The following is a 13357-nucleotide window of genomic DNA, read 5'->3' on the forward strand; positions in this document are numbered from 1 at the left end:
TCTCATCCAGATTGAAACAGAAGTCATGCAGGATTTACGACACCTAATCCTTTCCTAGCACAACACATACACAGTGTTACTTCTCTTCCTGTGTTTAAAGGAACACATGAGAGCCTTGCATTATTTCTCATGTGCTATGATGACACTGAGGCTGTGTGCTGCAGACCGAAATGTTTTAAAGTCTGCAAATCAACCTTTCAAAAAATAAATAAAATAATTAAATCAGAGGATAAAGTTACACAGATACCCAGTAAAGCTGTTGCTCTTGCTCTTGACACTTTTACATTACATTACATTATACACACAGTATTATATAATTTTACCAAATCTATTTGTAGATAAATTCTTGCCCACAAAGGGATGAACACCAGAAACAATATATCGGAACTTCCTTACCGCTGTTATGTATGTGGATATAACCACTACACGTATGGACTATGTGTATATCTGTTCTATCGACTGGGAATACAGGCATTCTTTTCACCTACAATAAAGCAGTATTATCATTGTATATTAGGGAAAGAGGTATCATGCATTTGTGCAGTTAGACCAAGAACAAATATACTGATTGAAGTAATGGGCAATTCTTAAAACCATAAAAGCCTGCACGAATGACAAATTTGAACTAAACAGGTGAGATCATAGCCGCTAGCAGAGTTATTTTATTCATGTTCAGTAGCATGACAAGCATGCTCGTTAGTGTGCGTTGGAAAACGAATGACTCAGACCAGCTTCTATCACTTCGGTATATGATCACCAAAGAAAATCCCCTCACAGTGTGATTGAACACATCACTCCACCGTGGGAGACACAAAGCTGCTAAAAGGCAGTAATTCATAATTTAGACAGACATATCTGTCTCATCCATCTGATTAATAAGACACGCAAGGTCGTATCTGAAGATCTGAAAGTGGCAGTAACAGATTGTGGCTGGGCAGCTGAAACAGCACAATACCGGCTTTAATGTGACCATCCTCATGATAGCTCTTGTGATATGGTTGCAGGTAGATAAATGACATTCGGGCTTTAAAGCATTATGACGATCATAAAAAAAAAGGTGTATCACGTCACACCTCTGTTGAAGAGTGTACTTACGCTTCAGAATGTTTCTCTGCTCCAGCTCCTCTGTGGTTGGTCTTTGGCTCAGGCGTCTAAAAAGAGAAAACTGTTTACACTCTTTTTACGAGCAGGTATGGATTTAATAATTCTGCAGGCTCGTGCAGAGAAAAATCCAAAATTATCAACACTTAAGATGTTGTTTTTTGTTTACACCTTTTGTTGCTGAGAATCTGAAGGCTGTTTTAACACCAGCCAATTTGGCTCATCTGTTAGAAAAGGCCAAACTTCAGGACACATTTTTAATGTGCATCATTTGTAACAGTATACCACCCACAGCTACACCAAAAAAATAAACAACAATCTCTGTTGTTATCCTAAAGCAATGCCAAGCTTGAGAAAAAAGTAACACCTAGCCACATTTTCACAGTCCACTTTGTATGCGTGTGTTTGAGTGTACCTGACTAATTTGCTGCCAATCTGCTGGCGTAGCTCGTGCCTCTCCGTCTCTGAACTCTGTGGCAGAATGTTTTTCTCTTCCAGCTCTTTCTTGCTGGGTCGGTTCCCCAGTTTAATGTTCAAGGTGTCTCGTCGGCGGATCTTGCTGGCAAGAGAGGCTAGAACAGAGAGAGAACAGGCAGGGCTAGTAACAGTCTTCCGGGGGGTCAGCTGTGGATCATAATGAACAAACAATGAAGAAAATGAGACGTTTAAAAACCTGAAACATCAACAGAAAGTCCATTGTAATGATAAACAGATTAAATGCTGTTCACCAGTGCTGGTTAGTTTTGCAAGCAAAAGTTGCATCTTTGACAATTTTAACAGCATGACTGCACGAAGCAAACATTGCACCGTCACAGCAAGTTGGGCGGCTTCACAGTCTGACTGCAAACGGTTCTTTCACTTCATCTTGGGAGCAATGAGCCCTTGAGCTGAGCAGGATGTTAAAGCTATGGATGTGTTTCTGCAACCATTCAAGGGTTTATACACATCTGGTGACATGACATATTCTTTTACTGGAAGTGTCTATTCAGTAGCCATGAGCTGCTGGCCTACTGGTCAGTTCCACAACTCTGAATCAGGATACGCTGTCTTATATTAAAACCAAAGGTCATGTGTCATTAGGTAAAATATATATAAAACACATTTATTTGCAAAATAAATATGTTTTAACCATAGTAGCAGGACTAGCAGGGCTCTTTAGTTGTGAGGCAACAGTTCTAACCATTGACCCACTGCACTACATCCTCTTAAACACATCACACCCCGCCTGCTAACTGACATGTCGAAGTTGAGTTGTTTAGGTGAGCTTCTCTTTAAGTTCTGCAGCTGACGTGACTGTTGTCAAACATACTGTTTGAGTCCTCGTCTTCCTCCTCCTCTTCTTCCTCCTCATCCCGGTACAGGATTGGTCCGTCAGAATCAGAGTCACTAGTTTGGCTGTCTCTCGGCCTATCGGGTATCACGGTCACCTCGGCCTGCTCTGTTTTTACCCTGGGTCGCTGCGGCTTTTCTGCTTCATCCTCTGCTGACCTGCAGGAATCAATAACACAACAGTGTGACTAAACAAATTTTAATAGATTTATTGTCAGTTATCTAATTTCATATAACAGCAAATCATATAAAGATTAATTTGTGACTTTGTTAAGGTTACTGTAATGCATGCTATCAAACTTAGATAAAGTCAAAGTGAACATAAGGAATTCAAGCAATCAGCAACTTGCATGTACCAACTAGATTTTTACAGTACCTCCGGCCATTTTCAACAACATTCTCTGTTTCTCCTTTCTTCGTTCCACCTCCTCCTCCCTCCTCTTTTGTCCTCTCCTGTTTATCGCTCTGTGAGCTGCCGCGCGCCTCTCCATCTGCGAATGATGTGTTTTCTGTAGCAGTGTTGACATGAGAAGACTGACTTGTGGTTCCAGGAACTGCACCTTTATGGGTATCTTCACCTGCACGCGATGCGTCAGGTGAAGATTTGGGATCTTGGACAGAGTCCCCCTGAGCTCCCGCTGTGTCATTGCTTGAGACTTTAGATGAAATAGATTTGGTGTCTGAGGAAAGGCGAGAAGCTTTTAAGTCTCCAGGTGGGTTAAGAGTCTCTGCAGAGGCTTTTTGAAGTACAGACGATGAAGTCGGAGTGTCTGATTTCCGGTTGGCCTTTGCATCTGTCCTTTCATTCTGTGCTGCAGAGCCAGTGTCCTTTGACGCACGAGAACGAGGTGTGGAGGTGGAGGTGGTGGTGCTTTTTGTTGTGCATCCCGTCTTCTTTGGATGAGAGGACTTGGCTGAGGAGGACAGAAAATCAGACGTTTTTGTTTTTCTAGATGCTCTATTTTCTGAAGACATGCACAAAAACCTCCTAATATGCTTATACAAATTCTATGTTGTAAAAGACAAATATTTATGTGTTTTAAAGTAAAAATGTCATCAGTAATATATGTAGTTAATAACACGCGTATGATAATGTGAGAATCATCCCAAAATATAAGCAATGTTTATATTCTGTTTAATGGCTGTTGGCTACTTAACCCAGGGAACTATTGCTAGTAGTCTTACACCTTCTGTTCAAGTGAAACATTTTGATTGGCTGCATGGATAAAACTGAAGCGTATAAAACGCGATGTCTCACTTTTGCTCTCTATTTCAATCAAAGTAGTTTCACCTAAAGTATGATCGGCCTTGAATTTTATTTTTCAAATGCATCACGTTTTTTGTCTAGGCTGTGCAATGCCAGAAAACGTAACCATTTTTGATTAATACATAATCCAAGTGTATGCAGCACATATGGATTCCAATATTTACCAACTCTTAAACTTAAACATAATAGAGTAACTATCTAAACATATCTTCTCCATTAAAACTGTGACAAACACAGAATACCTAAGGATATACTGACTACTAAAGTATGTTTTCAAGTCTATGTGAAGTGTCTTTGTGTGCTGGTAAAAACACCCTTAGGAGAGGGGGTGAACTTAGGATTTCGAAGTTATTCAAACATTAATGAAGCAACGTTTGTGCCACTTTCCTGAACACACCACAAAAGACACAAATATCCTCTGAAAGGACTGCATGAACATCACATGCAGTGTTCTAAGTTTCGTTTAACCATGCTATATATTGCAGCACAGACACACACACATATACACAGGAAGCAGGGGGATGATCATGCCCTGGTGTCATGCTAGTGAAACCACACAAGCTCGTCAGATTGCTCTCTCTCTCTCTTTCTTGTTAAAGTGGCGATGCTACACTGACCTCACTCACTTTTCTTGCTCAGCCCCTCTGACACACACACAAACACTGCAGACATTTCTAGAGGTTCACAGATAAATCTTTACTTCTGCTTTCTTGGAAAACAGGCAGATATTGTAAATGATATGCTTTTTATAAGGAAAGCACATCGTGAAGAGGGAGAAAAGGGGAAATACTAACCACTTGACAGAAACTTCAATAACATTTGCACGAGTGTGCACATAAAGCCATGCTTAGAAGGAACAAACTGCTTAATAGTGACTCCTATTTTCCTTCCAACAGTGAGAGAAGGGCATTCTCCATGCGGGAATGAGGGAAGGGATGAACACTGACAGGCCAGCTGGTTTCGGTTCTAACTATCTGAACTTACCAGTCCCGCGACCAGTTGTGTTAGTGTTCCGTGGGGGGTTAGCTTTAGCCTGTGTGGACGACCCAGTCTTGACAGTGGTTTTAGTTGTCTTTTTAGCCCCAGAGGCACCATCCTTGTGCTTTGCCGTGGCTGCGGTGCCACCGGCAGGTTTGGATGATGCGGGCGGAGTGGCGCTTGGCTGTTTTTTAGCTTGAGTCTCTCGAGGTCGCGCCTGATTTGCCCGGGTGTTAGGTTTAGTATCAGACCTTTCTAAATAGATGAGAGGGAGTAGGAAGGAAAAGTGCAGCAGTTACAGGTTAATATAAAGGCTGGAAGGAAGATAAAAGTTGCTGATCTGTGCAAACTGATGCACAAATAGAGAGGTGGACAAGCAGAGACAGAGGAGAAAATGAATGATACAGAAAGTGTATGACAGAGCTGATGATGAAGGGCTCTTGTACAGCTTTTCCAGAGAACTGATAGATAATATGTACCCATTAACCTTCCCAGGCTCCAGGGTAGGCGATAGTATGTGTGTTCAGTTGCTGTACTTACAGAGTTTGTTGCCTTTGCCTTTCTGATTATTGACAAATGAACAAACAAATGGCTACAAGTTCAATGCTAACAGGGTTGAGTTGAAAACAGCACAACACTTAAGCAGCATCAGACACAAGAACAGTGGCCTGTCTCCTCAGGGAGAGAGAGGCATTAGGAGGAGAAGATACAGCTCTGTTCAAACTGTGAATGCCTATTGCAGGCTGATATAATGGGAATATCTATCTGAACACATTAGACCCGCTCATTGATCCCACAGCGAGTTCAATGTCAACCAGAAAGCTGCTGCAGATACTAATGCATTCCACAGCCCAGAGGAAAAGACATCAAAGCACCTAAAAAAAGCTACAATATTTAGATCCAGTATATAAAAATGGAACAGTTCAAGGGCCGAAAAAGCCCCACATTCCACAAAATGTGAGTTCTCTGTAGAAGAGTAAAGTTTTCTCAGCATTTAGCACGTCTCTAGCGACAACCGTTTCTTGCTTTAATTTTCAAACAAATAACAACAATGCATCTATATATAATTCTTCAATATATGCAGGTGGAAGACTGTTACCCTGGGCTTGTAACTTCAACTAGTACAGGAATCTGATGGTTAGAGACTCCAACCAGCCCTGGATTACAGGCCAAAGTATGACAAAGGTTATATTGTGACTGGTCCAAAGGTTACCTGGTTTCTCCTCAGTTCTGACCGGGCCAGTTGCCTGTTCCTCCCGCAGTGTTTCTTGAGACTCAATGTCGACTTTGACTTCCTCTGGCGTCAAACTGGATGTGGCATGGCCGTTCAGATTTTCACTGATGACTGGTTCGTCTAGGGGAGAAGAAATAAAAGCTGCTTTTTAGTCATTTTCTCCATCTCCTGATATGACACAAACAACATGTGACAAAGTAAAAAGGCTTTGAAGTGTAAAGAACAATAAAAAACATGTTAAGATGTGTCTTACAAGGTGAATTGCTTTGCTTTGTAATAAGTAAATGTCATAATTTGGGGAAGAAGAGGTGTGGCATTCAATGTGTTCTTGAGCATGGATTTGACTGAGACATAGGACAAACCTTGGTCTGGGATGAGAACTCCTTTCTTGATGAGCTCCTCCCTCGTTTGTCTAGTGGAGATTTTTCTCTCTAGAACTGAAAGACCAACAAGCTCAAGTTCAATATATTTATTCAAACACATCAACAACACAATGCCAAACCACATTTTACACAGTTTGCAACTGCATGACGTTGAAATAAGAGACGGGGTGACGAACGGGCCTGCCTACAATCCAGACCTGTCACCCCATGTAAACATTTTGCACATTAAGAAAAGAAAAATGTGACAAAGGAGACCACATAATGTTAAGTAAACGAAATCCTATATATAAACAACTGTGTGAATATATTTTATACTGTTTTCTAATAAATGTGGTGTTTAAATTACTTGTAAATCACCACAATCTGCTTTTACTGACATGGAAATGTGGTTGTGTACTGATCTCAGACCCCTCCCCCCCGAAAACTTTGACACCAATAAATAATCTAATTATAAAGAAAGACGTTCTACTTCCCAGTTAGCACCTTATATATCCTATATATCTAAACTGCCTGAGCGCTAGCATTAAAGGGACATAGAGGAACACAACTTTCATATAAACACAGGAAAAGCAAAAGATAAAACCTAGCAGCTTTCAGGAAAAAGAGTCTCTGGTTTTTGTATTTACCTCTGTCTCTCTTTATTTCCCAGCCAAACCCCTGAGGAATCAATCAGCAAGAACTACAAACAAACCATTCACTCTTTTCCTTTTAAAGCTCTTCTGGGAGCAACAGTGCTCCATTTCACGCGTAATGTTCCACACAAATCCAAAAATGCAATCTGAGATATTGACCAGACACTTGATTGAGGAGAACAAATCAGAAGCGACTCATCAGCTTGTTGATACAGTGTCATTAACATACACATCCACACACGGACACACAAGACGTCCTACCTTTTGAAAGATCCTGGAACTTGTCGCTGGTCTTCTTCTTCCTCCACTTCCAGGGTTTGAAAAGTTTGCCCAGGGTTGACAGCTTGCCTCGCTGCTGCCGTGATGCATGGGCATTCTGGGCATTGGCAGAGCTGTCCACCGCCACGTCGCAGCTGGCCAGAGATGTTGATTTCTCCAGTCCCTCAACTAGAAGACACGAAAGCAGAAATGCATATAAATAAGAGAAAAGCAATATCAGCGTGCAACCCAGGCAGGGCCCTTATATTTGCATATTATCCATAAGCCTTTGCAGCCTTTCTCTAGGAGAGCTGGTCTCTCCTACAACGGATATGCAAAGATAATCCTGCCATCTGAGCACAGGAGATTCTTATTCTCAAGACCAACACTTCCAATTTAAATAAAAATAATAATACTGGACCTTAATTTCAGTCAAACTAGTTTATTTTAACTCCTTCATACTGCACAATACTACAAGTATAGGCCATCTACGATGTACACATGTGTTATATGTTATAAAACAGATTTTTCTGCCTTTCTAATACTTCTTCTTCTTCTGTGATATACTGAACAGCCTGAATCCCACCCTTCAAATTACTCAACTGAAATGATCCGAGAAGGTGAAGGACCCTCTTTACTTAAAGTGCTCTCAAACATATGCAATCATCTGACCCCCTTCCTTCAGGTCACAGCAACATGATGCTCAAAATAGAGTCATAGCACTTAAGATTCATTTTTATTCCTGTAGCCATTTAAAGGACGACAGGAAAAATGGCTCTCTTATCATAATGGAAGCTTCCACAAACCACAGTGCACTTTATCTGGCTCTATAGTTTGCATTTTTTATGTGCAGGATTATAGCGGTGTTTATATTTTCAGTCTGTATTTACTGGAATTGTGTTTATATTTTAATAGTGTAGTGTTATTTAGTATTATACACATCTCTTTAACAAGTGATTACTGGTGTTTACTGCCGAAGGCTTGTTCCTGTTAGTTTCCCGATAACGCCCGCCTATATTATCAACTAAAAGCTTTAAATGAAGACAGATCCACACACGTTTTTAAGATGGAGTCAGCAAGTGTTAAAAAAAAGCTGAGAAATAGTCATATTTGTCGCGCTCTACAGGTCAGTCAGGGGCGAATATTTGTTTTTAACAGTATTTGCAGTGCGTGCGCTTGTGTGTGTGTCTTGGCGAGATCCTTGTCCTCCCACAGCTCCTCCTCTTCCTGCTGAAAGATTAGAAGAGCTGTGAAACTTCTGGGATAATGTCGACAGTGTGTGCAAGTGCGTGTGTGTGTGTGTGTGCAGGAAGCTTACAGAGGAAAGAGAGGTGGTGTGTGTGATTCCTCAGATTTAAGCAGAGGAAGGCTTTTGTTTTTGCAGCTACGTAACACTGCTGAATCACCGCTGACTCTGTGGAGCCCAGCTAGCGGCAAATGTGTATCATTTTTTCCGCAAAAAACTTTTGAGTAATTTATGTCTTTTTTCATATTTGCACTCCCGAAGAAAAGGTCAAGTTATTGCTGCTTGTAGGAAATGAAGTTCAGCGATGTGGAAATATTGAAGGAGCTGTGTGCTTTTAGCACAGAAGTGCTCTTAAATGACAGAACAGCCCCAAAACCATGCCTTTATGAACGCATGGCGCAACATAGAAGAGCCGGCTCCACGGGACTAACTCGGCCGTCCTTCTGCATCTAAAGGGAAATGGTCACTTTTTTGAAGATACCAATGTTCACATTTTGGACAGTTTAAATGAGGAGTGAAAGAAGCCATCTATGTCCACTGTGAACGACCATCTTTGAATAGAGGTGGTGGTTTATAACACCAACTGACTGCCATCTCAATCCAGTTCTGAGATCCCTTCCCAGACGCCTTGACGACCATTCACATCCTGTGCCATTTGACCTCAGGAAATCACGTGATAGGGTGGGGTTAAGTTTCACGATGAGCTCACCCGAAACCTCGGCTGATTGTGACCTACACTCGTTTTCACACCTTGGCTCGTGTGATTAGGTCGAGGATCAATAGGGGGTCCATGACCCTCTCAGGGACACTCCCACAGAGCTTAAATCTGGGACTCTCCATCATTTGACTCTTAGAACTGAAGAAGCTTCTCGGATGAGAGGTGAAACTTCTTCAAGCAATTTAAAGAGGTCCAGACGCTTTTCTTTCCAAGCTCCTCAGACTAAGATGACCTGGATGACTGAGAGCCTTCACAGACACTGTGCTGAACACTTTATTTTTATTATATTAATATATTTAAATGCAGTCAGACTAAGTAATAATAGATGTTTGGAACATTAATCAGCCATGTGCAGAAATTAAAAGTAATTACAAAACATCACACCTACAATTTGCATTACATAAAAAGCCTGGCTCAAGTTCAACTTCAGCTGATATGTCTTCAACACAATACTTGGATGTTTTTCACATGAAGTCATGGTGGTTGTTTTCTCCAATTATGTGGACAGCTTCAATTAATTCTGAAAACAAAACTTTAAAAGATGCAAGATCAAGTGCACGATCCAGGATCCTGGTTACACTAATCCATAACAATTTGTATTCTGATTGGCAAGAGGAAATATACTCATGAGCGCAACCTACATTTGTTGACATGGTAGCAGCCTGGTTTAAAAAACTAAAAAAAAAATACAGAATCATCGCAAAACCTCAATAGCCGAAGGCCAGGGACTCTCATGTCATCTGCAAACTGAGATAAACGCAATTATTCAAGGGAGACGATTTAAGGGAATTCATTAATTCATTCTTTCAAGTGCATTCTTAGAGAACTCCTAAATTTGCAAATGCTAGCTACACATGGAGGGAATCACTATGCCTGCTCAATAAAAATAATAATGCATTCCCACTCAGCTCATGTCACTCTAAATACTTGCCGACAAGAAAACAATAAAAGTTGGTTGAAAACAGAACAGTGCAGTGTCAGTACTGTTTAAGATGCTTATGCAGCCCCATTGTCAGCAAAAAAAAAAAAAAGAAATCTGCCAGATTTCCACCAGACCAAAGCTTAAAAAACACTCAGCTTAGCTGACCAGATGATCCAGATGTTCATTTTGGCAGTAAAGAAGTTAAGTAACCATTTGCCTAACAGCAACTAAAGTCACTCAGTCAAGCATTTCCTGGCTAAGCAGATCTAGTGGGTCAAATCCATTTCATAACCTTCAGCTCAATTGAAAACTATCAATAGCCTGATGATTGGTTGGCTCTCACCAGCATTGGCAGATAGCTGATTCGCACTCTGCACAGATGGACATGGGCTAAAACTGATGAGTGTAAACTATCTCTGACTGCTGCTTACTGCTGATGAAGGATCAATGCATTGTTTATTCACACGCTGTGAGTAATTAAAGTCTACATAAGTGTACATTTTTTTTCTACTAGTGTTGTTTATTTTCCACGGTGATGAAAGTCTCTCTTTTTCCCCTGCATTACTGAAGCTAAAGTAAATGTGCATCGATCAAAATATTTGTTGGAACACTGTCAATTAAATATGATTAAACCAAATTCACACAGGTTTACAACTAACAAACTCTTAATATCTAACAAATAATATCGAATCTTCTTATTCTGTCTATAAATTTAAAGACAGTTTTGCAGGTTTTAAAACATTTGGTGGTCTTTAGCAGATCTAAACTAAATAAAGTAGGATTATTATAACAAAAAACTGATGTGTCATTAGCCTAAAGTGTAAAATGAGGGTCAGATAGTAAGAAGTAATATAACTAGAGCAATATAACCATAACAAAGCACTCTGCTTTGTTAAAGAATGCTCGTAAAATCATAGTTTCATTATTGCTCCCAACAGTATTGTGATCACCTTTATCACATCGAGTGCTCAAGGACAAACATGTACATAAAAACAATGGCAGTAAAGAGTGAAGACATGGAGAAGTGCAGCACAGAGCCCCCTACAACTCCCCTCAGACCAATGTAGCACCCTCTTTTTGCACACACACACACACACACACACACACATACTTTGCATACACACACTCATTTCCTGTTCCTGTGTTGATATCAAATCACAACAATAGGTGCATTTCAGCAGCTACTCTGTACCGCTAACGATGGGAAAATCGGTAACAGCGATTATCATCACCATTAGGCCAACTATCAAACTTCCAGTGGGAACCAAACAGGGACAATGGATTGACTGACTACTTGCTGAGAAAAGAAAATGAAACGAAGAGGCAAAAGAAAACTCACTGCTTAGTTTAGAGAAGAAACAAAGCAAATCATCAAAAGAGATTCATCTGCTTCCCATTTTTCGGAACCGATTGTAATACAGTCTTTTCAAATTCCTGGTTTCACAGTTATGTAATTATCATAAGGAAAGGGGAAGATTTGAGATTCATGCTGTGTCGTGTAGCAATGCAGGAAATCTAAAGCCTGCATTGCTGTGACACATGCATGAGGTGCTTACACTTACACCGAATGTGTTCAACGGCAGAGATCTCACAAGTACAACAATAAGTCATCTTTTCCGAGAAAATTACACCTACAGTTAATTTATTGTTCTCACCTCACTCTGCAGAAATTCCAATCATTCCGTCCCCCAAACAACTGACCAGAGGCTGATGCTTGGAGGCGGGCAACCGTTAAATAACTCTTGATTTCCATCTTTATGTATACGACTATTATCGACATTTAAAGAAAAAAAAAACTTGGCGATTTACTGTAGCTACATTGTAGTGGAACAGAAAATAGTGAATATACGGTCGATATTAGCTACTTTAACAATTTCTCCACAGTAATTGAACCTGCAGCTGCAGGGTTGTTGTTTGTTCTTTAGTGAGAGATTGCATGATGGTTGATTAGTTTATGTTTTCACTGGGATTCAAAATGTATAGGAACCAGTCCTAAGGGTGCACTGTTCCGGTTAGATGTCACTAACAAAAAGACAGAGGTGGCGCTAGAGGTGGAGCTGGACTTGGCGGTGTTGAAAATGCTAAGATTTTTACTGGGAGTGGCTAAGAGGGAAATGATTAGAAAGTAGTATATCAGAGGGACAATCCAGCTTGAGCTGTTTGTGGACAAGATGGACCTGACACGTGCAGGGAAGGGACACTGGACAAAGCCTGTTGAATATGGAGCTGCCATGCAGACAGAAAAGAGGAAAACCTCAGAAGAGTCATGGGTGTAGTGAAGGAGGACATACAGTGTTAGTGTGACAGAAGAAGTTGCTCGCTTGTGTGCGAGATGGATCTGATAATCTGTCAGTGAGCTGATTTGGCAACTTCTAAATAAAACAACTAAAAAAAAAAGAGGACGATCTCATTTATCTGTACTTGTCTCATTTCAGCACAGTTTGAAAATTTCTAGGTTTGTGAACACTGTGACGGCACCTTATGGGACTAGCGATGTATACTATACCAGCGGTCCCCAACCTTTTTTGCGCCACGGACCGGTTTATGCCCGACAATATTTTCACGGACCGGCCTTTAAGGTGTCGCGGATAAATATAACAAAATAAAACTAGTACCGGTACCAAAAAAAGAAGATTTATTCATAACACACGTGAAAAGACCCAGGAAACAGAGTTAACGATAAAAACAATAACAAAATAACACTGAAAACCGATAAAAACCCTGAAAACCATACATTTCACGCCTGAGCCTCAACTCTCGCGGCCCGGTACCAAACGACTCACGGACCGGTACCGGTCCGAGGCCCGGGGGTTGGGGACCGCTGTACTATACTGTATACTGTAAACTGGGGAGGCAGGATTAAAAATAGTTGGAATAACCAGTCTTTGGGACTCTATCGCTTGTGTTAGTGCTGCTTTTTTTAGCTTAGCCTATGCCCCAGAAGACACAATATATATATATATAAAAAACTTCTTTATTGTGAAGTGACACTGGGTAAAATGAAAACAATATATGAAACAATATGAAAACTCTCCACTGCACCCACTGTATGTGCTTCTTTTGCTACTTTTTAAATGTTTGATTGTTTATTTCGCGCTTGTTCCTCTTTGTGGTGAACACCACAGTTGTCCCATTCCTGTTCAAGCCCACTGACACGTCTACATAGTCAAATATAACGGTGACAAATATAATACCTTGAGGCAGACAATGTTAGTTTACTGTATGTGCAGAAATAATGCTCAACGACTGCTACATCAAACACAGCAAACGTTTCAGCTGTTCATTACAT

General features: G+C 40.6%; 1 protein-coding gene across 4 annotated transcripts in view; it reads right to left on the reverse strand.

The window, feature by feature from the left end:
- The window catches only part of phactr2 (phosphatase and actin regulator 2), a 45856-nt gene that overhangs the window by 10440 nt on the left and 22059 nt on the right, over nt 1-13357 (reverse strand). For 3 of the 4 annotated variants that reach the window (XM_012919249.3, XM_076891543.1, XM_012919250.4), the window contains exons 2-9: nt 7186-7371; nt 6272-6346; nt 5889-6029; nt 4682-4930; nt 2807-3344; nt 2411-2589; nt 1517-1673; nt 1096-1151 (exon numbers count right to left, since the gene is read on the reverse strand). In XM_012919249.3, coding sequence (XP_012774703.1) covers nt 1096-1151; nt 1517-1673; nt 2411-2589; nt 2807-3344; nt 4682-4930; nt 5889-6029; nt 6272-6346; nt 7186-7371 — 1581 coding nt within the window. The remainder of the gene's footprint in view (nt 1-1095; nt 1152-1516; nt 1674-2410; nt 2590-2806; nt 3345-4681; nt 4931-5888; nt 6030-6271; nt 6347-7185; nt 7372-13357) is intronic. The other variant, XM_012919252.4, reaches the window with a different exon arrangement.

Source organism: Maylandia zebra, linkage group LG13 (assembly GCF_041146795.1).
Source record: "Maylandia zebra isolate NMK-2024a linkage group LG13, Mzebra_GT3a, whole genome shotgun sequence".
NCBI lineage: Eukaryota > Metazoa > Chordata > Actinopteri > Cichliformes > Cichlidae > Maylandia > Maylandia zebra.